The sequence below is a fragment of the Onychomys torridus genome, chromosome 11 (genome assembly GCF_903995425.1).
Source record: "Onychomys torridus chromosome 11, mOncTor1.1, whole genome shotgun sequence".
NCBI classification, from domain to species: Eukaryota; Metazoa; Chordata; class Mammalia; order Rodentia; family Cricetidae; genus Onychomys; species Onychomys torridus.
In genome coordinates this window covers 33,294,087-33,318,211 of record NC_050453.1, presented here as the reverse complement: position 1 = coordinate 33,318,211, position 24,125 = coordinate 33,294,087, and the positions used below count along the sequence as shown (strand labels likewise).

The window sequence follows — 24,125 nt, the reverse complement described above, 5'->3', positions numbered from 1 at the left end:
GCAGATCCCTGTGAATCCACAAATATCTGTGTGAGAATATATAATAAAATAAGTATCTAATAGCTTAATAAAAATACTTTTCTGTGAATCGGGTAGTATTATCTCAGGTAACACCAATGGTAAGGGATATATATATAATTTTTGAAAGTATCAATTTTAGGTTCTAAGCAATGTTCATGTAAAACATATCAGAGAAGATCAGTTTAAAAGGAGGAAAGGGTGAAAAGGGAGGGGCTGAAGAGATGGCTCAGTGGTTAAGACCACTGGCTACTCTTGTAGTCGATCTAGGTTTGGTTCCCAGCACACACACACACACACACACACACACACACACATGGCAGCTCACAACCCTCTATAACTCCAGTTCTATGGCATCTGACACCCTACCCTGGCCTCCTGGGCCACCGCATGCATATGGCATATGTACACAAATGCAGCTAAAACATTCATACACATAAAACTAAAACAAACAAGCAATTCTCCAAAAGGAAGAAAGTCGTATTTTGGCTCATAGTTTCATAATTTTCAGCCCGTGGTTGTTTGGCTCCATGGCTGTGGTATGTGAGGAGATGGAGCAGCATCACCATCATGGCAGAGGATGGGGTAGAGCACGGTTGTTCATCTCATTCCAGAAAGAGTTAGAAAGTCAGGGGTCAGGACAATATACACCCTAGAACGCCACACCAGTGGCCTAATTCCCTCCAGTGCCCATATCCTAAAAGCCCAAGCACGACATTAGCATCCTCATGATCCAAGCACCTCTGAATAGCACCACCTTCTGGAATCAAGCCCTCAAACCATGAACCTTTTGTGGGTGGGATGGGGGGGGGGGAGGAGGAGGGTGGGGACACACTTCTAAACCACAAGTAACAGACTAATTTTTCCATGCATTTGTTATTTTAGGTGCACCAAATTGTTTACCCTCTTCTAAAAACACCAAGTTTTTCACTTTATTGTTATTTTTTACCTTTAATTGTATTTGTGGCTGCTTTGGACGTGGACTTTTATATAGTCAAGAACGTGTTATGGCAGGTAAGAAAACACTTTAGAACATTTTAATAAATTAGTGTTCTGGAGAACCACTAATTTAAAAGAGTTGAGAGGCAGGGTGTGTGGGGCAGTTAGTGTTTGCTGAGGGACTGCTACGTTTAGGATCCAAGTGAACAACATCTCGGTTTTGCCCATGAGCAAACTGAAGCTCTGAAGTCACAAGGGGGTCAGTAAGTATTTGGGTCTGGGTTCTGGTCCTAATCTGGTCTCATATCATGACGGTGTCTTCTTTTTATGACTGGGATTGTGGTTAATGTTTCTCCTTTGCCTTAATTACACCCTTTTATTTTTGTTTGTGTTTCAGAGAACATTTTCCCCATTTTGGTTTAACTCTGTTCTTTCTAGCATCATGAATTAAAATTAATTGAATTATAGTATTTTAATGGTATTTTGCATATTCAATGCTTAATTTTTTCCCCTTTTACTTGATTTCATGTTTTGACTTTGAGTGTTTTCATTATTATTAGATTCTAATTTTAAGATGCTTTTCTGGATTGAGGGGACACATTCACTCTTTTTTTTAGTTATGTAGCTTTGGCTGGCCTGGAACTAACTCACTATGTAGACCAGGCTGGCCTTGAATTTATGAAGTTCTGCCTGTTAGGGTTAAAGGCGTTTGACCATGCCCGCAGATATGAGTTAGTGCTGCAGTAAGTAGAGATGTGCAAGCAATCTGTGGATTGCTGATTTAGAGTTCTTTGGGTACATTGCATCCCCAAACTCTGTACAAGTCTATGCCAATTAAAAATAATAAAGTAATGGCTAGAGACATGGCTTAGTAGTTAAGACAATGGCTGCTCTTCTAGAGGACATGAGTTTGGTTCCTAGCATCCACATGGCAGCTCACAACCATCTGTAACTTCTATCCCAAGGGATCTGATGCCCTCCATGGCTGGCCTCCATGGGCACCAGGCATGCAGGTAGTGTACATGCCACAGATATACATACAGGTAGAACACCCATACACATAACATTAAAAAAAAGAACAAAGAAGAAACAAAGTTAAAAAGAATATTTTGGTGAATATGACCAAAATACATTGTATGGATACATGGAACCCTCAAAGAATAAATAAAAATATTATAGTATTCGAAATAATGAAGTAAAAAAAAATCAGTAAACCAGGATATGGGTCTTCAACATGAGAAATGCAGTCATGTTGTCTTTGGGTAGATGTGACGCTGTGTGATGAATTGGTTCACAGGTCTTGTTAATGGGAATGATTAGCTTTGGTACGGCGTTTGTCATCATTGCATATGTGGTTTTCAAATTCAATAAAGATTCATGGGATCTGCAGTGCTGTTTACTCTTCAGCATCACGCTGTGCTTAATAGATCCTCTCCATTCCGTCAACTCGCTAAAAACGATTGGTATGTCAGTTCCTTTCTTTCTGGGGGTATGTTGTTTCCTTTGGACTGTATTTTCCTTGCATGGATTGTGTATTCAGCAGAATTAGGGATTAGTGCCTCATTTTCTCAAGGACAGATGACTGACTTGAAGGCAATGCAGATAAGACAGTCCCTGGAGACAAACCTAAATATTAACCCATAATCAGATTCTGAGTAATCTGAGGTCATGTGGAAGCATTCCAGTACTTCACATCCAGATTAGAAACTGGAAAACAGATTTCCCTTAAAACAAAAACTATAGATATACTACCTTAGGAATAGCAATAACAATGATAATGGTAATAGTACTTCAATTATGTATTTTCAATTATTATTATTTCAAAACCCCAAGGTAAAAAAGAACATTAGAGAGGTCCAGTTTTCTCTGTGATGATGATGATGATGATGTCACTTAATGTGATCAATTTGGGTTTTTAATCCAATGGCTTATATTAAGTGGTTGCTTTTACTTTATTTTATTTTTTGAGACAGGGTTTTACTATGTGGCTTTGGCTTACCTAAAGCTCACTATATAAACTAGGCTGGCTTTGAATTAAGAGAGCCATCTGCCTCTGCCTCCTGAGCATGGCCTAACAGTTGCTTTTAAAATACATGGATGTATAGGAAAGCAAACTAAAAAAATAATTTAAAATTAAAAAAAAATAAAGGAAGGAAACTGAGCAAGCTGGGGGATCAAGCAGCAATCAGCATTCCTCCATGGCCTCTGTCTGGGTTCCTGCTTCTGGGTTCCTGCTTGAGTTCCTGCCCTGACTTCCCTCAGTGATGGACTGTGATATGGAAGCGTAAGCCAAGCGAACCCTCTCCTCCCCTAATTGCCTGTGGTTGTGGTGTCTATCACAGTCATAGAGACCAGACCGGGGCAGTAGTTTTAAATCAGCGTGTGTTTACACGTGGCAGACACCGCAAATCAGGCTTTCTCTTCTTCTGTTTTCTTTTAAAAGGGTCTAGAGACCAAGCCCTACATATGCCAGACAAGAACTCTACCCCTTAGCTATATCCCCATCCCAAATGTGGTCCTTTTTAGTTTTGGAGAGCTGGCTTATTGGTATACCACCGGACGGGGGGAGATACAAGAGGCCTCAGCTAAACTAGAGCTTCAAACCACAGAGCTAGTGCAGAAAAGAGTTAGTGAAAAAAATAAAAAAAACTCTGCAAAGGCAGATGGTGAACTTGCAGCCACAGCAGTGGGAACAATCCAGAAGGAATGAGAGAAGTAGACTGGGAAAATCTGAGCTTCAATAAGCAGTGGGACAAACACAGGCGACCCAATATGTGAATCCTCAAAGGCGGCAGGCAGAGAATGAATCCATGTTTGAATGAATAATGAATAATAATAAAAAAAAAACCTCTTAATTTGGTAAGGTTCAAGTATCTTCAAAAAAATTTGCAAGTCCAAGAGGAACAAAACCATACCGTGGGAAATAAAAATAAAATCCTTGAAAAACAACAATCCGGGGGGGGGGGGCGGGGAAACAACCCCAAACCACCAACCCTCAACAGCAGCCAAAGGAAATGGCTAAGTGGTAAAGATACTTAATATATAATAATAAGCTGCTTTTTGTTAGGATATTTCCTTATCACTGCAACAGAGACCAAACTAGGGCAGGTCAATGCAAAGGTGCTCCTGCCCTGTTCCCTTGCGACTGAAAAGTCAGAGGGTGTAGCACGACATTTAACAAGTGTTGTTGGTGCCTGTTGTGGGGACCCATGGCAGTTAGGATTGTCATCGTTCCGTTTTTTTTTCCAGCATGTTCTAGCTCTCCTCTGTTTTCTGCATAAGAACACCACTTGCATCCCATTAAATTATCTTTTCTGTCCTTTCCCAGGCATTTCTAAGATGTACACTGACATCATCAGAGGAGAGTCCTTGATCATTTGTAGTTTCACGTGCATATTCTTTGGGATTTTTCGGGGCCATACAACTAATGTTTCCATGTTCAGGGGTAAGATCATTGTGCTTTGTCTGTACATTTCCTAAAATCATTCTTATTGAAATGAAAGTGCATTTGGTCTTTACATCTTTCTCTATATATTCTCTTGGACCAATTAAAATGATAAGCTATATGACAAGTAAATAACTACCATCTTTGCATTTTATTGATCACTAAAATACAAAGTGTATATTTTGTGATCAGTGATATGCAAACAGGAGGATATGGGAGAGTTGGAGGGGAAATGATATAATTTTATAATCTCAAAAAATAAAATAGTTAAAATAATAGTAATAAAACCCCTCATTTCCTCTCCCCTAGCAGGCATGCACACATACACCATTACATCATCTGGCTCAGATTATCTCTTGAGCTAGGATCACTATGTTTCTCAGCCAGTGGATGTTAAGGGTTGGCTTGGTCATAGATTTGATGCTGAGAACACACCGTTCATATAGTATTGATATAACAATCCTAAGAATGACAGTAGCTGGATTTGTGTGGCTAATGATCACTGGGATGTGAAATATGTTCCCTTGACAGGTTTCTAGATGTTGTACTAGTAGCTAGAGAATAAAGGGAAAATCAGATCATAGCATGGAGGGGAAAAGTGTCCTCCCATTATGTATTTGTGATAGCTGTAAGAAGAGGGTGAGAAGGCCTGAAAGCAGAAAGAATTGTTGGTGGAAAAGGAGACACTCACAGTCCTTCTCAATGAAGGAGCTACGGTAATTTGTGCAGACAATTGAAAAATGATGTATTAGCATATACTAAGTAAGTATAAAATGGATTTCATTATGATATTTTCATGTATGTACATAATGTATTTCAATTATATTCAATCCTGTTTTTATCCTTTCTTGTCTTTATCACCCCCATTAATCCTCTTTTCAACTAGCCCCTAGATTTCATATCTTTTTGTGTGTGACCCAAGGAGTTTCATTGGGATTGTCGACAGGAGTGTGGTGGGAGTTTGTTTACATCCCTAAAGAAATCGATGTTAAGTTATAGACTGAATGGGAAGAGTGTTCCCAGAGAGCCTCTTTTTCAGATCTTCACTGGGTGCTCTCTCTGAAGAACAGGCTTCCTGTTCATAAACCAAAGAGCTACCAGTGAAAACAAACAAACAAACAAACAAACAAACACAAAAGTCCCAGACGTTAACCTCAAGTTTTCTTTCTCGTTTTCTCTCCTTTCTTTTATTTTTAGAGTTACATGTAATCATTGGACTCACCCTTGATATTTTTGGGAGCACAATATGTGGATATTGGTGTACCAGAGTCATTCAGATTATACTGACCGACATTTTCAGCAACACGCTGACTAACGTTGTTCTGTGTTTTTCACTGGTGTACATGACTTTCTACCTCGGTAAGACAAACGAATGCAGAGTGTACGAATCTCGGTTTTGCCCTGCTCCTTACTCCGGATGCGGCTTCACAACTTCCGCCTCTTTGCGGCCTGCTTCCTTCTGTCTTGTCTCATCCATCACCTCGTTGTCATCTCTAGTTCTCCCCCGCCCTCTCTGAACATCCTCTTTATTGGAAACTCCTTGTCTCCTCCTCTTTGCACTCCTACCTCTGGGTACTGTCACCCCTTTGCGCTCTATTCTCTAACCCTGTAGGCAGTCCCTGACAGTCCCCTAGGAGAACACAGAGTTCGTTTCCCTTCTGACGCTTGAGCAGCTCACCTATAAAATGGGAAAGTTGGCAGAGAAGCTCCTGAGGTCTTTGCCAGCTCGACAGCCTTCACTTAGTGACGAGGAGGCTGTTGAAATGCCGACCTTTCCTTGAATCAAAAGGCAGGAAAGCAGAGGGAGAGATCAGGGGTGCATCTGTCCGCAAGAGAAGCTAGGGCAGGACATCTGCAGGAGTAATAGTACCCCACCCGTGTGGGCCTTGAAGTGTTGTTACAGTGCCCATGATCCATAGTAACTATGACCAAACTGCTTTTGCTCTCCTCTCACACAGTGGAGCAACTTCCAGCCAACGAAGATCTCAGCTCTCAAGAGCTCTTTACTCGCCCAGCTAAGGAAAAGCACTGTCTTCCCTACTGATATATCGCCATCTAGTGGTTGCTCACTGCCCCGAGCCAGTCAAACTAGAGAAAACATTCACAGAAGGCTCATTTCCTTACACTTTAGTTCTTTTCTCCTCTGTGAAAGTTTTGTGCCTATACCAGGTTTTTTCTTTTGGGCTACCAACCAGCTCCAAAATCATGACACAGAGACATACTATTAGTTTTGAATGCTTAGGCACGTTTCTGGCTAGCTCTTTTAACTTAAATTAACCTGTTTCTCTTCATCTACCTTTTGCCTCAGGGCTTATTATCTCTCTTACTACTGTAAATCTTACTTTTACTGCTTCTCTATGTTTGGCTGGCATCTGCCTGGCTTCTTGCCTGGGGTGTGTTCCTCTTCCTTTCTCGAGCCTAGAGGTCTCCTCCTGTTTATTCTCTCTGCCTGGCAGCCCCGTCTATTCTTTCTCTGCCTAGCTATTGGACGTTCAGCTTTTTTATTAGACCAATCAGGTGCCTTAGGCAGGCAAGGTGAGACAAATGCAACACATTTTTACATAATTAAACAAATGCAGCATAAACAGAAGTAACACACCTTTACATAATTAAACAAAAGCAGCATAAACAAATACGACACATCTTTGCCTAGTTAAAATAATATTGTACAACAGATGCCTTATCTTCAAAGAGGATTCCGTGCCATCTTTCCATCTCCTCACCAGATTGTGAGCCTCTGGAGCATGAGTGGAGCTCATAGCTCTTGCTCTCTGTTTTGCTTCTTTTTAGCCAAGCTTAGAGTTTGTCAAATGCCTGACAGTAACTTAATACATGATGATCAAATAAACCACTATTCCTTCTCAAAGAGTTTTTGAGTAAGCAGACTCCAGATATACTTCATCAACCAGTGACCTTGGAACACACTTAGCCTTCCTAAGCTTGCCTATTCGTCTATACAAATGGTCTAATACTTCATTTGTACAGGGCACCGCAAGCATTCCTGAAGGAAGGTGTGTGTGACTTCCTATGCTTGTGAGCTGGAGGTACCTAGAGGCTGACAAGAGCTTAGTATGCACATCTCCCCCCACCTCTTCTCAAGTGACAGTTGTGCATGGGGGGTGGCCTTTATACCATGCATGTCAAGTGACAGTTGTGCATGGGGGGTGGCCTTTATACCATGCATGTCAAGTGACAGTTGTGCATGGGGGGTGGCCTTTATACCATGCATGTCAAGTCTTTCTCTCCTCCACCCCAGTCCCCTGCCAGACATTAGTTGTTAAGTCTTTGCCAGTTCACCACCGGGTTCTTCTAGGGATGGAGGTATTTCTAGTCAATACTTGGTGCCTCCTTGAACAGATTAGATGAGCCAGAACTGAGGGTAGAGGGGGCAAGACCAGGTTGCCAAGGAATTTCGCCTCATTTTCACATTAGAAGATTCCCAGCCCTGACACACAAGTTTTCAAGTTGGGATGAGACTGGCACTTAATTAACAGTATGGATTCCATATTTTCATTCAGCCATGTGACCAAAGTGCTTGATCAGTTCAGCTCAAAACCCTGTTGACAAAAATGTGTTTAAAACTCAGCATGAAAGAAATCAAGCTATACACATTTGCAGAACCATTAGCTTTACTTGATTGTTTAAGTTAATTCAGTTAGGCAAGTAGATAAGAAAGTCAAAAGTGAAGTTAAGTGAATAAATAAATGAAAAGAATAGTGAAATCTTTTTTCCTGAATATTAATAAGTATTGCTAAGCAGTGAAACCAGTGGTCAAAACCAGTACCTCGATGGTGATCATCCATTGCCATGAAAATGTGCCAAGCGATATTTCATCTAATTTATTGTTTGCAATAAGTGTACAGGGCGCTGCTATTTCACACCTGTTTTGTACATGCAGGGACACTAATGGAGAAAGGGAGGTCACATCCCAAAAGCAGGTCTCTCTTCCACTCCTTGTCTGGATCCTTTTTCTCTTCCTGTCTGTTTGCTCTTTGTCTGCAGTCCAGCACCGATGGTATTTACGGTCTTCATACATTCTCCCTAGACAAGGTTTCAACATCTAGAGCCCAGTGAATTACCCTTTAGTCAGAAAGGGGAAGGCAAAAGCTCCAGGAAGCTGTGCGTTTGCCAGCAATTCCCGGTACCTGCAGCACAAGGCCCCTGAGGTGCTGAGTGGAGATTACATAACTGCATTCCCCACTAACCCTACCCTTGGTGATGATGTAGGGCTGGCAAACTGGGTCAAATCTGCTCTTAGCTAAAAACATCTTTGTGGAGATGAAGATGGTCCGAAGTTGAAAGCCCACAGTGTTTTGTGGTAAGTCCTTTGTTTGCATGCTGTCTCTGTACTATTTACAGAGTAATAGCTGAGGGAAGTAGCTGTGACGGGTTCCCTGTGGCTCACAAAGGCTAGGTATTTATTATATGGCCCATTACAGAAGAAACGTTGCTATTTCCTGATCTACAGTATTAGGCCAATCCCTTAAAGAAACTTTCTAATAAGAAACACCACTTTCAATGTTCCTACTGATTCCTAACTCAGCACACACACCAATGTGCAGATTTAATTGCATTTAATTTTATCTCCCCCTCCTCTCTCTCCGCAGTGGAATATTTCGGAATGTCGGGCATTATTGCTTTGGTCACGGTAGGCCTGAATTTAGATTCACTAAGCTTTAAACCGCGGATGGAGTTCATAATTACAAAGTGAGTTTTCTGCTGCATACTCAGTGTAGATTCCATAGGATTTGGGTGCTTAAGCAGTCTTGTCTTTAAGAAAGCTGATACGACTCCATTTATAGATATTTTTTCTATCTTTAAAGTTTGAATGTGCCAACAATGATCATTGATATTCTGAGTAAAGAATCGGTGCTTCAGAGATCACAGTGCCTTCTCTACGTCACTGTGATAGTTACACTTCGAATTGTGGTTTTTTTTTTTTCCCTTTACATCACACTTGGCTGTCACCATCCTGATGTGAGAAGGAAGTCAGAAGAAAGAAGGGAGTCAGACAGAGTGAGATGCATCATAGATGGGAGTGTGGACCAGTGTCTTCTCAGATAAATGGATTAGTCCTTCTCTGAGAAACAGTGCTAAACCACAGAACTGCTCAGAATCCGGGCACCAAGTTGCAATCTACCAAAGGAATTCTCATCTCAAATGAAGGCAGATGTGGACAATATAACTTAACCTTGACTTTTCTCATGAACACCTGTTCAGTATAAAAGTTGTTTGAAATAGTGTCCTTCCTATATTTTTGGGTGTTTAAATTATCCTATAAAAAATAAATATGAGTGATAGAGGACAATACTTTTCTCCCCTTTTTGACAAAATGAAACAAAATCGGCACTATAACTTTTATTACTTTGATGTGTTTGTGAACGAAGCTTGGCACTAACTGGCTTATAAGGTTTATTGCTTGATGTAGCAACCGAGCTTGGATATGATCTTGAGATTGGCCATGCTGTCTTTCAACATTGTTGTAATTCCTCATTCTATTCACTCAATTATTTATTTTTTCACTTCAGCCACTAATATTTTTCTGCCTGCTATGGCCTGGCTGTTGAATTTTAAGCCTGAGGCAATGGGAATAAGACATTTTCCAAAGAACAAATAAGCAAAAACTCAAACACCAACACACAAACCAAACCAAACCCATGCTATTGTTAAGTGGCATACTTGTTTATATACAAAAGCTAACAGTTAGTATCCTGAAATTATGTATTTTTTGGGTCCTATTGTATGCAAAGGCATTATTAGACCTTGTGGAGATATTTTTCAAAGCATTCAACTCACCAGTTATTCTATGACAGCTGAGAGCTAAGCAGTGGGGTCTGAGGTCCTACATTCATACTTTCCTCCATAGCAGTCTGAGTGGCTTGGATCAGGAGACAGGAATCACTCGGAGAGTCACATTGTGTGCTAATTATATCAGATAACATGCTTTATTTGCAGCTAAAATTCAACTTTCTAAAACGTCTTCCACAGGGTAGATCTTGGGAGCCACTGTGAGGGGATTGGTTCTGGGGCAGAACACCTGCAAGTCCTGGGAGAGGGAATCAAGAGCCGGCAGAATTTGAGATCTGCCTGTAGATGTCAGATCTGGCCCTGACTCATGCAAGCCAGCATATAGGGAGGGCATCATAGGTTTTTCAGAAGCAATCTGAGAGCAACCGATTGCTCTTCCTTGCTTAACTGTGGCGGTGCAGGTAATCAGCACTGCGGGGACTCAGAAGAGGTCATGTCTAATAGCATCAGATGGAGAACACAGGGCAAGAACCAGGTTTCCCAGACTTGTAGGAATTCAGCAGACTGGAGAGCAGACACAGAGAGGCTTTCTGTGGGAGCCTGCTCCCACTTTTTGAAGGGGGTCTTAGGTGGAGAAGGGAAGAATGAGGAAATATCAGATAGAAAGAGAGACCTAGAAGACAAGAAGAAAGACAGAAACACAGGATAGCTTTGGGAGGGCCTGGGTCAATACCCAACAGCCTTGTCCTGCTTTGAAAAGGGCTTTTTATAATATGCCAGGGGGAAAGGCAAAAGACCTCCCCCTTGCAAGATCAAAACACACCGTACAGCCAAATGTAAACCCTTCAGAACACCTGGTAGCCACACCATGGTCAAAATTAACCCATTAAGCATCCCTGCTGGGTAAAAGCAAGCTCAGATTCTCTGACCCTGAGTAAGTTCTCACTAGATAGTCTCTGTGGGCTCCCACAGCTTTCCAAAGTAAGGGGAGGAGTATATGCAAGTCCCAGCAGAAGTGGTGAAGGGTATTGCAGCATCCTCAGCTGTCACCTGGAGGTACCCAGGTGACCGTTTGTAACCATTCTTGCTCTGGACTTCAAAGCGGGCAGCTCCAACATTAGATAAACTGCTGGTTAATCCTGGAGAAATCGGTCCATCACCAGCTTGGGCAGGGCTTGATTTCTCTGCTTTGCTCTTAGAGCTACGTTGTGAGTTTTGGTGTGATGTAGCTAATGATCTGAGTGTCTTAGATTGACAACATACTTTCTCCTGTTGACTCTTAAGATGGAGGCCACAGTTTCCACTGAAATAACAGTGTTAGGCATAACACAGATACTTTTATGTGAAAAAGGATATATTTTAAAAGTTCATTGATTAAAGTGTCATTTCCTTTTTACCTGTCCTAGGTTCTTAATAATGTGTTCATCTGCATATGAACATTTAATCTATGGTTTCTTTGGCATTGTTGTTGGCTGTGGGGAAATCAAGTATTTCAGATTTCACTCCTTAGTTTTTACTGTCATCTTATATATAACAGTGAACTTTGCAAGGTAAGGTAATGTTTTAAAGTTTTCTTTGCTGGGCTTAGATTATTTTTTTTGCGTAAATATACACTTATGTATTCAGGTGTGTGTGCGTGCGTGCATGTGTGTGTGTGTGTGTGCGTGCATGTGTGTGTGTGTGTGTGTGTGCATGTGTATGCACACATGTAGAGGCCTGAGGCTGACATTGGATGATTTCCTTTACAATTTTATCTTATTTAAAGGTTTAAAAATTACACATTGCTTGTTTGTTTATAGGTGTTTACACGTAGACACATATATATTCACATGTTTTGATGTCAGAGGACAAATCACAGGAGCTGATTCCTTCCTTCCACCATGTAGGCCCTAGGGATTGAACTCAGTTTTCAAACTTGGCAGCAAGTGCCTTTACCTGCTGAGCCATCTCACTGGTCTGTTGGCAGTCTCTACCTGAACCTGGAGCTCTCAGCTTCAGCTAGACTGACATACTGGCGGGTTCCTGTCTCTGCCTCCTGAACACTGGGGTCCCAGGGACAGACCACTACTTCTGCCTTTTATGTGGGTACTGGGGATTGAACTCAGGTCCTCACTCTTGTTGCCCCAAGCACTTTGCCAACTGAGTCACCCCTCCAGCCCCCAAGCCTAGATTCTTAAGTCCAGAGTTAGAATCGGAAGCAGTGGAGTCCAGGGAAGAAAATGTCACAGGAAACACTCACTGTCATCTCGGCCTTGGCAATGGCATGCTGTGCAACCCTGGGAGAGCAGTCCCCCCAACCCCTGCCCCAGTTTTCTCCTGGAAAAGACTCTCATCAGCCCTGAGTGTGATAGAAACTCGAAGTCATTGGCCTGCCTTGACTGAGTCTACTGACTGAGTGGAGTTGAGATCTGGAAAACAGTTCTATGTGTTGCCAGGTCCTTCTGACTCAAGGTTAAAGTTGGAGCACCACAGGCAAGATGAATGGCATTCCCCATTCTTGTAGCAATACTGAAGTGTAAGCCAAATAAACCCTTCCTCTCTATCTTAATTTTTGGTCATGGTGTTTTGTCACAGCAATAGAATCCCTAACTAAAAAGTTTTTGGAAAGATTATATAATAGAACTCAAAAGCTTATGAAGGACTTTGCAGAAGCCTTGAATGTGAAGCAGAAGAATTTGCCTGAGTTAAGTGCATAGTGTACAGGTAATTGTAGACTCTGTTTTGCTAAGTGGTGGAAATGATCTAAACTGGTTTGTGCTTTGCTTAGTTGGAAGAACTAATAATTAGCAAATCCATCCATACAGCATTTTTGCTGAGTCTAAAACATGTCTAATTTTACTTTTGCTGAGGATTCATTTGTCCCACATCATCGAAGCACAGTATACATATTCTCTTGGTATAGATCCCCTAAAGGTAGATTCTGAGGGGCTGGAGACATGGCCCAGAGGTGAAGAACACTGTCTGCTCTTCCAGAGGACCTGGAGTATTTCCCAGCACCTACAAGGCAACTCACAACAGACTGTAACTCTAAGTCCAGGGGATCTAACACCTTCTTCTAGCCTCTGAGATCACTAGGAATGCATGTGGTACACAGACATACATATAGGCAAAACGTCATACACACAATAAAACAATGAAAACAAGTTAGATTCTGACTTTTGTCACAAGATCCTACTGAAAACTGTCCTTAAAATAAGCAGAAACACATTGAAGTATGGGATTCTTTTCTGCCCATTTTTGTGTGTGTGTGTGTGTGTGTGTGTGTGTGTGTGTGTGTGTGTGTGTGTGTAGTGCATATATGTATGCATGTGGGTGTAGTGGATGTATGTGTATGGGGTGTGCATGCACATATGTATGCATGCATGTGTATGGGGAAGGCCTGAGGTTGATTTTGAAACTCATTTTTGACTGCTCTTCTGCCTTATTCACTGAAGTAGTCTCTCAGTCAAGCCCAGGGCTATTCTCACAGTTTACTCTGGGAATCTCCTGCCTCTGCCTCCTGAGGCTGGAATTGCAGGTGGGTCACCACACCCACCAGGCATTGACTTGGGTTCTAATGATCTGAACTCCAGTCCCCACACATATCTGGCAAGTATTCTCACTACTGAACCATCTCCCCAGACCTAGTATATGATTCTTGTAGGAGGTAAAGAAAAATTTTGTTTGATTAAGTTTATAAATGTGTCTATAGTAGTTTCAGTTTTTTTTTGGGGGGGGGCAGGGAGTCTGATCAACACTTCTTCCAATTCTAATTTCTCAGTCATCATCAGACAAACATCTGGTTTGTCACAGAATAGATGATCTTGTCAAGATGCTTTGGAGAACTATCCATATAGGAATTTACTACCTAACTGCAAATTATACATGCGTGTTAGTGATAAGTCTTTATGTTGTGTAGAATTTCTCCTACTATACACATGCTATAGTGTACACAAACTTCAGATTAGCTCCAATGCCTTATTGATAACCTGTGCTGTTTTTGCATTCTTAAATGAAGTTTAGTGCTGAGTACATGATTTTAACCACGGATAACATTACTGGATGATGTACATTTTACTTATTTATACTGTTTTCTGCCAACAGGTTGCTCACTGTTATTGTAGTGAGCCCTATTTTGAAGCATTCAAGTTATGAGTATGATTGGCGATGGGGACTTGTCATCACATGGTCTGGAATTAGAGGCGTTTTTAGCTTACTCTTGGCTCCTGATATTTATAATTTTTCTGAAAGTAAAGTAGAGGCACCACATATGGTAGGGAAAATAATCATGTGTTGTGATTATTTTTTGTTTTTCTTTCATTTTTCTTTACTAAGAAATTTTCTATTCACTCCACATACTATCCACAGATCCAACCTCCTTTTACCCCCAGCCCTCTTTCCCAAGCCACCCCACATCCCCACATCCCCCAAATCCAGGTCTCCCATGGGGAGTCAGCAGAGCCCAGCACACTGAGTCCAGGCAGGTCCAAGTCCCTTCCCACTGCACCAAGGCTGTGCAAGGTGTCACACCACAGGCACCAGGTTCCAGAAGCCTGCCCCAAGACCAGGGATAGATCCCGATCCCCTTGCCTGGGTGCCCCCCAAACAGTTTGAGGCAGACAACCATCTTCCATATCCAGAGGGCCTAGTCCAGTCCCATGTGGGCTCCACAGCCACCAGTCCACAGTTCATGGGCCTCCACTAGTGTGGCCGGTCATCTCTGCACGTCCTCCCATCATGATCTGGACGTCCCTCGCCTGCAGTATCTCTCCTCTCTCTCATCATTTGGATTCCCAGAGCTCAGCCCAGTGTCTGGCCATGGATCTCTGTATCTGCCTCCATGAGTCACTGGACAAAGGCTCTATGATGACAGCTAGGTTATTTGCTAGGCTGGTCATTACCGCATTATTACTTATTTTGTAGCATACTATACCTCATCTTAATGTTAACCAACTTTGAATTAGTTTTTTTTTTAAAATGCACTTTTCAGTAGAAAAAGACATTGTCAGAAAAAGTCCATGTTGGTCATGTGAAAGGGGCCAGCGTTCACATAGCATTCACTAATAGCATTATTTGTGGGTCTGATTTCCAGTCTTGACTCCACCATCCACAGTCTGGCTGACTTTGGGGGATATTCCTCAGCTTCATTGAGCTTCACCTTCTAATTGAGGGTTGAAAAGATGCTTGGTAAAATAGCTGATGCCTAATAAATGCTCAGTCAGTTTTACTGAGCCCATAAATGCCATTTTCCCCCAACAGCTATCAGAGAATGATAATAAAATACCCTCATCTAGAATATTCAAATCCATGTAGCTGCTAGAACACTAGTGATGCTAGTGCTGTATACCAAGGGGAGATAGACTTTATAAATTGTTACATTAAGGATATCCTTTCATCCTCAGACTCCTTTAGAAAGGTTTGGCTGAAGCCAGGCATGGTGGTACACGTCTTTAGTCCCCCTAGCACTTGGGAAGCAGCAGTGGGCAGATATCTGTGAGTTCAAAGCCAGCCTGGTTTACATAGAAAGTTCCAAGACATCCATAGCCTTGTAGAGAGACTCTATCTCAAAACAAAACAAGCCTAGCTGAAGAGTTTGTGATTTGTAGTGGGGGTGGGGGAGAACAAACCTTGGTTTCCTTTCCTCTCTTTCCCCACGTCTTGGACTAGCTCATGGATTCTAGCAGATACCCCAGATACATGCTGACAGTGTGACAGATAAACCTTGTCATCTGTTTATTGGTTTCTGCTGTGCTGGTGGTCAGCTCTCCGGCCTTGCACATGCTAAGCAAACAAGTTAGCACAACCTTAGTCCCTGCACCTCAGTGTATATGCCAGTACTGAACGAGGTAGAGGCGTTTCTAGAAATCTCCAGGACCAATTTCTCACAACTTGCCCCATGAAATACGCTTCAAATATTTTCCTGGAAGGAGCCAACAGCTACAACAGCCATCTTCTCATTTGCTGAGGAATCTGGAAGTGAATGTCCAGAGCTCCTGATGTTTGGCTGGTGACCTGGGATTTTTCTCTTTGTTGCTATTTCCTTCCTGTCCCAGAGACCCATGGAGTACAGATACCCCCCCCCCCTTTAATATTAGCTGTCAACCTTTTCATTTTGCATGTGGGGAAAATCAAAGTAAAGAAGCTCAGGGGACCAAATTCCCAAAAGAGGACTCACTCCTTTTGATAGAGAATTGTATTCCTTCCCAGGTCTTTCCACAGACATAAATCTGTGGGCTTGGTCTGGGAATTAATTTGGAGTTGAAGAAAGTCTGTGGTTTCACAGAGACATTAAAGATCCTTCTATATCCCAAAGGAGAAGTACAACAACCAATAGCTTAGCCTCTCAGATTTTTTTTCTGTGCAATGAATTGGCCAAAAATCAAACAATGAACTGTATATTTGGGTATTATTTTACAGTGTTTCCCAAGTCTGGATGACATAAAGAATCTTCCCAGTTATACTCCAAATCTATAGTTCTGTTCTCTAGGCAGGGCCTGGGAGTCAAATGTTTGACAAGTACCTTGGATAACACTGATTGGTTTGGGGAAATGTTTTGGAGGAGATATTGCTATTAACTTCATTTTCAGTGAAGGGCACTGGGGCTCTTAGGGGTTAGCTGGCACAAAGCACTGGAAAGACCTGTCTCTCTGTGTCCTTAGCCCAAAATATACATGATTAGTCATTTTTTCCCTCATTTAAATTGAAGGTTAATTTCTGCTCCAGGGTAACATGGCCAAACAGTGTCCACAAAACAACCCTTTTGCTTTAACTTATTAGAGACAGGATTTAAAAATAGGGATTGAGTTAGAATTTTTGCAGGTGGTTAAATGAACATTGTTCACCCCTGGGAAGAATACTTGATATTTCAGCTCTAACATCTCTGTTTTGTTTTTAGTTTATATTCTATATACAAGTAATATCATTATTGACAACAGGAATAAATTCACACATGATGCTTCGATCAGCCAAGACATTAGGTAAAGTATACGTATTATTGAAGGTTTATTGGAGAGTAAATGCAGAGTATTAATGGAGGGTTGTAGAGACATTTCTTATGGACTACAGGAATTGGCTTAGAAATGACTTATTTTCATTAGTGGATTGTATTTAGATAATTCATTAATTGCAATATTGGTTCATATAATTTAATAGAAACCAAGTGAATGGAGTCTTTAAAAAGACAGGTGTTTTCCTTACTGCCAGTATATCTAGAATAATAGGATGATGCTGTTGTGCCGGGTTGTCCAGAGACCTGGGTTCCGTTTCTCTTACCACTTCTCTATTCCCTAGGTTGCCTTTGTGCTTGCAGGGTAGAAATGGGTCATTACTGTAGTCTAGCTAACACGAGAAAAGCTGTTCATGTTCATAGTCCGATCAACTAGCAGTAAGACATAGGGATGTGGGGACTGGAGGACTTCTTTAAGGAAAAACAAATCATTTCCATACACATTCCATAGGCTGGAGCTTAACTACACGAGACACAGGAGTGCCAGAACCTGGAAACTTCTATTTTATTTTTTCTTGCTGGCCATGTTCTTAGTCAAAAGTCAGGGATTCTATTGGCAAGAGGATGAAGGAGAGAATAGACATTGGGAGATACTTGCCAAGTTCTGCTATAGCTGTCCATCTCCAAAAGGAATTTGAATTCAAAGACAAAAATAAATGTCGATACAATGAAATCACAAATGGGAACGTTTAATAACATCTAAGAGGAATTTGAAGCTATTTATAATACAATTACTTGAGAACAGTGAAATAACAAATAAACATACCCAGTAGGGAAATAAAGTCAGATCATTGGTAGCAGGGGGGCTGAGGGGAGAAGTGGAAGCTGGGGGGGGATACTATACTAAAGTCTTCTTCTTCTTCTTTTTTAATCACAGGTTTGTGTGCTCTCTCCCTCCCAAGACAAATTGCTGTTCAAAATGCCATTCAACACATACAGCAGATTATACGGAACACAATAACTTTATATAAGACAGAAAAAACTTTGACAAACGTTAACTGGGATGTAGTAGAAGAAAAAGCAGATATCGAATACAATCCTGTGAGTTGATATACACAATAATAGTCTTAATTTCCCTCTCTGGGTGTTCCTGTTTTTCTTGACTCAATATTAAAAACATGATTCTGGGGTTGGAGAGATAGCTCAATGGGTAGAGCACTTGCCACTCAAGCATTGGAACCTGAATTTGAGTCCCAGAACATACATAGGAAAGCCTGGTGTGATGATGCTTGATCATAATAGCAATGCTGGGGAGCCCTGGAGTTCACAGAACAGCCATCCTAGCCTAATCTATGAGCTCATGCTTCTAGTGATAGACTCTGTCTCAAAAACTGAATGTCTAAAATTGTCAAAGAACAATTTTAATTAGTAAAACTTTCTTTGAAAAGTAAAACATAAAAAAAAATCTAAGTAGCTATTCTGAGGTTGATCTCTGTTCTCTACACACATGTGCACACATGTACACATACACACAAACACACACACACACACACACACACACAAACCTACATCTGTATACATGCACATACACACAAACTGGATCTACTACCTAAATGCTAGAAAATAGAGGGGAAAATTTATTAGCTTTGATGTTCTGGTGAAGCAACTTCTTTGAATCATGTCCCTAAAAAGAAAGTCTTTGTGATAGGCCTTTCTATCAGATACAAGGAGAGTGAATGTTTGTTCAAAATGACTAGTTGAATTCCAAGCAATGACCTCTGCCAAGATGATGCTTCTGAAAGGTTGAGATCCTGAGGGATCTCTCCCTGTGTATTATAAAAAGCAGAAAATATAGGCTGACATAGAGAGTAGTGAAGTATAGACAAATTTGGAGGATAAGTTGGCTTTTAAATATCCCAAAGGAATATATCCTTCATGGCAATTGAAAACAATAGTCTCATATATTTTGTGGTGGCTTGAAAGCAAATGTCCCCCTCAAAGGGAGTGGCATTATTAGGAGGTGTGACATTGTTGGGGTGGGTGTGGTCTTACTGGAGGCAGTGTGTCACTGTGGAGGCAGGCTTTGAGGTCTTGTATATGCTCAAGACACACAGTGTCTCAGTTCATTTCCAGTTGGCTGCAAGAGGTAGAATTCTCAGCTCCTTCTTCAACACCATGTCTGCCTGTATGCCATTATGATAATGGACGAAATCTCTAAAACTGCAAGCCACCTATTAAGTGTCTTCCTTTACAAGAGTTGAGGTGGTCATATTGTCTCTTCATAGTAATAGAAACCCTAACTAAGACACATATGGCAAAGCATTACCCAAGTTACATGAAGCTCTTCACTGTAGCAATTCTGAGTGAGTTACTAAAACCTTTGATAAGTACAGTGTTTACCCTGTCTCAACCAGTTTTACTTATTTTTATCTTTGTTTCTTTAGATTTTAAAGCAGACTCACACTGTTCCGATTACCCATATTCTCCATGGTTCAAAAGAGGAATTTGCAACAGATGAAGTCTTAATAGAACAGGCCAGATTGCATGTAGCTATAATACAAATGGTTGGTATCATTCAAACAATATTATTTTTTTTTGTCTCACATGCCTTTAATCCTTATGATTTGGAGGCGATTAGAAAATCTTTTTGTTTTCTGATATAGTCTATCAACTGTCAAAATTAGTGTTTGAGTTATGAAAATTTATTATTTGGGGTGTGTGTGTGTGTGTGTACATATGTGAAGGCCAGAAGCTGATAATGAGTATCTTTTTCAATTGCTCTCCACCTTAGTTTTGGAGACAGTATATCTTACTGAATCTGGAGCTTGCTGATTTGTCTAGACTAGCGACCAGCAAGCTCTAGGGATCCTTCTGTCTCCACCTCCCCATTGCTGGGAGTACAGGCTGGAGCTGAGCTGAACCTGACCTTTCACATGGATGCTGGGAATCCAAACTCAGGTTCTTACGCTTGTAAGGCAAGTGCTTTACACATGGAACCATCTCTGTAGTTACTAAAAGTTGAACAAAACCAAGTCTTCCTTCCTCAGGCTTTGTATTCAAGTCACAAACATTTTGTTTCTGAGACTAGTAAGTTTTAAGTGACTAGTAAGTCACTTTATGGGCTCTTTAAATAGTTGAAAGGTTTTGTTTTGTTTTTTGAGACAAAGTCTCACTAGATAGCCCAAGTCAATCTTGAACTCGTGATTCTTCCGGTTCAGCCTCCCAGGTGCTGGGATCATAGGTTTGTGTCACCACACTGTAGCACAAATCTTAAAAGGTCTTATTAATAAAATCAAACCTAAGGCCAGGTATTGGGGTGAACACTGAAAGATCAGAGAGATAGAACAAGCCACAGCCACCTCACTTTGCCTATTCCTCAGCTGATCTTGTTTCCTCAGACTGGAAGCCTCTGAGTCCTCATCCAAATGGATCTCAGCTGAACTGCTGCTCAAAAGCCTAAAAGCTTAACCAGCCCTAGTTCCTGGTTTTTACGCCTTATATATCTTTCTTCTTTCTGCCATCACTTCCTGGGATTAAAGGCTCTTGTTACCATGCCTGGCTGTTTCCAGCGTGGCTTTGAACTCACAGAGATCCAGACAGATCTCTGCCTCTGAAATGCTAGGATTAAAGGCATGAGTGCCACCATTTTCTAGCCTCTGTATCTAGTGGCTGTTCTGTTCTCTGACTCCAGATAAATTTATTAGGGTGCACAATATTTTGGGGAACACAATATCACCACATCACACAGAGCTGAAACTGCTTTGTGGGAATTTAGTGCACTGAGTTTCTCTTAAATGAGATTCCCTAAGCTGCTTATTTAACGTCTGGTAGTGTAATAAGTTGATCGAACCCATGGTATACCAAAGCTGACTACTGGGGTTAGTAATTATAGTGTAAGTTATGTAAGGACCAAGAAACATACAATGGGGGCTGGCAAGCCAGCTGCTCAGTGGGTAAAGACACTTGTCATCTTGCCCAAAGTCCTGAGTTCTATCCCTTAAGTCCTCTTAGTGGAGGAAAGAACTAATTCTCACAAATTATTTTCTGACCTCCTTGTGCTCACACATACAATAAATATACGTAAAAACAATGAAAGAATGGTAAGAGAAGCGTAAGTTATGTCTATGCTTTTTTCTTTTGAAGCAAGGTTTCACTGCAGCTGAGGTGGGCCTGGAACTCATGATAGTCCTCCTGTCTCTCAAGTGCTGGGGTTACAGGTGTGAGCCACAGGTCTCAGCCATTCCATTGATGCTTTGGTCCTTTGTAATTTTTACTTAGATATAAGTGTATGTAAATATTTATAAGTATAAAATGTTAAAACATAAAAACTGTTTTAGAGCAGCTTTGAAAAGCAATGTAACGATGGAACCCTTGGCGTAGAGGCAGCCCGAATACTAATTGGTGCAACCAAAAGCTACTGCCCCATCCATGGAAAGTGAGTGAGACACTTTTTTAATTGCATTTTCCCAAATTAGATGATTATGTAACTATGAGCAAAGTGAGCGTTAAATGTCTGGATTAACCATCTATCATCCCATCGGGTCTACATCTATTTGTCTACCTGTATATCCATCCATCTATCCAGTAACATTTCTTTCTTCTTCTCATTCCCTCTCCTTTCCCTTCCTCTACCTTCCTACCTTCTCTCCCTTCCTTCCTCCTTTTATTCCTCTCTTCCTCCTTTTCTTTTCCAAGCTGGGCCTTGAGCATGCTAGCTAAACTCTACTCACTGTCTCTATACCTCCCCACATTGATCTACTTTGAATGCTCCTCTTTATTCTGCCTCCTGCCCTCTTGACTTTTGTAACTTTGGAGACAATCAGGCTTAGGTAAGAGACAAGGGAATCCATGAATGAGAATCTATATAGCTTTAACGGCTCTTATAATTATTTTGCTTTTATATCATATTCTCTAAGTTATTGGAAAAAGTACAGCAGCCAGGATCTTGTTCACTGACTGCTGTCTGGGGATGGAGAGTGAGCTCTGGAGGAGTTGGCCTAAATGATGATATTGCTAGATGCAATGCAGTGTCATGGGAAAAGCCCAGTGTCTTAGAGATGTATCAATATCTTGTCACTGTCCTGGCAAGCATTAGTGAGCGGATGATCTGAGACAAAGCTGAGTCAGCGTTAGTGATTCCAACTGGGTGGTCATTAATGTTTCCACAGTCTGTAAACCTCTGTGGGGGACCTATCATTGGCCTGGGAGATTACATTTGAGAAAGCTGGGGCATTCAGTTGCCTTTAGTGTCAGGAGACATGAGACTGAAGGAAGCTTAATTCCAGAACTCCTAAGGGGGCTGGTCTAGAGAAACTTGAATTAGGTTCTGTCTCAGGTCAGGAAGGGTTCTGGGAATAGGGGCACAGGAGTCTCAGACTAAAAATGGTACTAAAACATGACCACAGTGGACAGATGACTTAAGTGCAGGAGGTAAAGGCTGAGAAAGCATATTCAGTAAGCCTACATTAAATTAATATTTAGTATATCATCCCCCTTTTTACTATCCTGAGATACTATTTTTAACAACACATATGTGTATTTTCTTAGATTCATGAGTATTTCTGATGTTTCAACTTATGTGAGAGATAGAAGTTGGCTTATAAAGTTTAAAAACATGTTAACTTATTTGGAATATCACAAAGAAAAGATACTTTTCACTGTACCTGGGTGAGTATTATGAACCTCTAAGAGCGGCGTACTCAAAATATCACCATTTCAACATTTTTAGAGTAGATCACCCCATTTAAACTAATTTTGTGGCAGATGTTTACAGGTTAAGTGGTGACTGGACAGTGTGTTTGCCTTTTCTATTCTGTCTTAACTTCTTTGTCATCCTTATAAAAGAAAACGATGGCATTTTAGGGCTATCTTATACCATGTTTCTTGCACTGTTCATCTGGGTAGAGGACTGAGCAAGGGCAAGTGATACCTACAATGGGCTCAATCTAGCTCAGTGCAACTTTGTTTGTGGAATAAGATCATTGTATTAATGTCTAAAATTAAGGAAAAATCAATGCTACCTTAAGAATGCCTATTACTGATTTTCTAAGATATAAAACAGACATTTTGCTTAGCTTGGGTAGGGTTTTTACTTTGCTATATAGACTGTGAACTTATATAATTTATTTTGGAGCTGAGGATTGAACCCAGGGCCTTGCACTTGCTAGGCAAGTGCTCTACCACTGAGCTAAATCCCCAACCCGGACTTATATAATTTTTAGAGCAGGAAAACAACTTTTTTTTCTAACAGAGGATGTCAAAACAAAAACATACTGGGAATAGTTTTTGCTTCCTTCCATTGAATAAATTTAAAGAGAACATAAAAAAAAAATTAACCCCCTAGCATCCCAACATATGTTCAGCAGCATTGGTTTCTTTTCTCATTGCTGTTGGATACTGGACATGAAGCAACTCAAGGGTGACTCATTTTGGCTCACAGTTTGAGGGGCATAGTCCATCATGGCAGAGGAAGGGTGACCCTGGGAGAGTTAAGGCTGCTTGCTCAGATCTGGGCAGATCAGGAAGCAGTGAGAGGTGAATGTCTGTCTGTCTGTCTGTCTCCCTCCCTCCCTCCCCATTCTGCAAGCCACAGTGCTGTGTGTTTATGATTCCAACAACCATGTAATATCCAGAAGATAGCTCTGCACCTTTTTCTCCATCCTTTGGTTCCTACAATCCTTGTACCTCTCTTCCAAGATGTTCCCTGAGCCTCAGAGGAGGTGACATAAATGTTCCATTTAAGGCCAAGCACTCAGCAGTACCCATTCTCATCATTTTGACCAGTCACAAGTCCCACTTGGACTGTGGCCCACTGTAAAAGATGCCCCTCTGACGGAGGCTGACAGCTGTCGGGGTCTTTGGGTATTCACACAAATATTTGGAAGGCAGTTTAACTACATGTCCATTTGACAAAAAATCAGCTGCAGGTCCACTGTAAGGAGTGTGAGCTCCCTAGCCATAGGCTTTTGGCCAGATCTATAGTGGCAGGCATATATTCCTTCCAGGGAAGTGGGCCTCAAATCTAATCAAGATGTGGTTGTTTCTCTCAGA

General features: G+C 41.2%; 1 protein-coding gene across 1 annotated transcript in view; it reads left to right on the top strand.

The window, feature by feature from the left end:
- The window catches only part of Slc9c2 (solute carrier family 9 member C2 (putative)), a 56,634-nt gene that overhangs the window by 3,968 nt on the left and 28,541 nt on the right, over positions 1–24,125 (top strand). The window contains exons 3-14 of the mRNA XM_036201960.1: positions 904–1,032; positions 2,255–2,420; positions 4,286–4,402; positions 5,600–5,761; positions 9,010–9,109; positions 11,557–11,700; positions 14,234–14,402; positions 17,025–17,106; positions 18,013–18,176; positions 19,532–19,639; positions 21,413–21,510; positions 22,623–22,742. Coding sequence (XP_036057853.1) covers positions 904–1,032; positions 2,255–2,420; positions 4,286–4,402; positions 5,600–5,761; positions 9,010–9,109; positions 11,557–11,700; positions 14,234–14,402; positions 17,025–17,106; positions 18,013–18,176; positions 19,532–19,639; positions 21,413–21,510; positions 22,623–22,742 — 1,559 coding nt within the window. The remainder of the gene's footprint in view (positions 1–903; positions 1,033–2,254; positions 2,421–4,285; positions 4,403–5,599; positions 5,762–9,009; positions 9,110–11,556; positions 11,701–14,233; positions 14,403–17,024; positions 17,107–18,012; positions 18,177–19,531; positions 19,640–21,412; positions 21,511–22,622; positions 22,743–24,125) is intronic.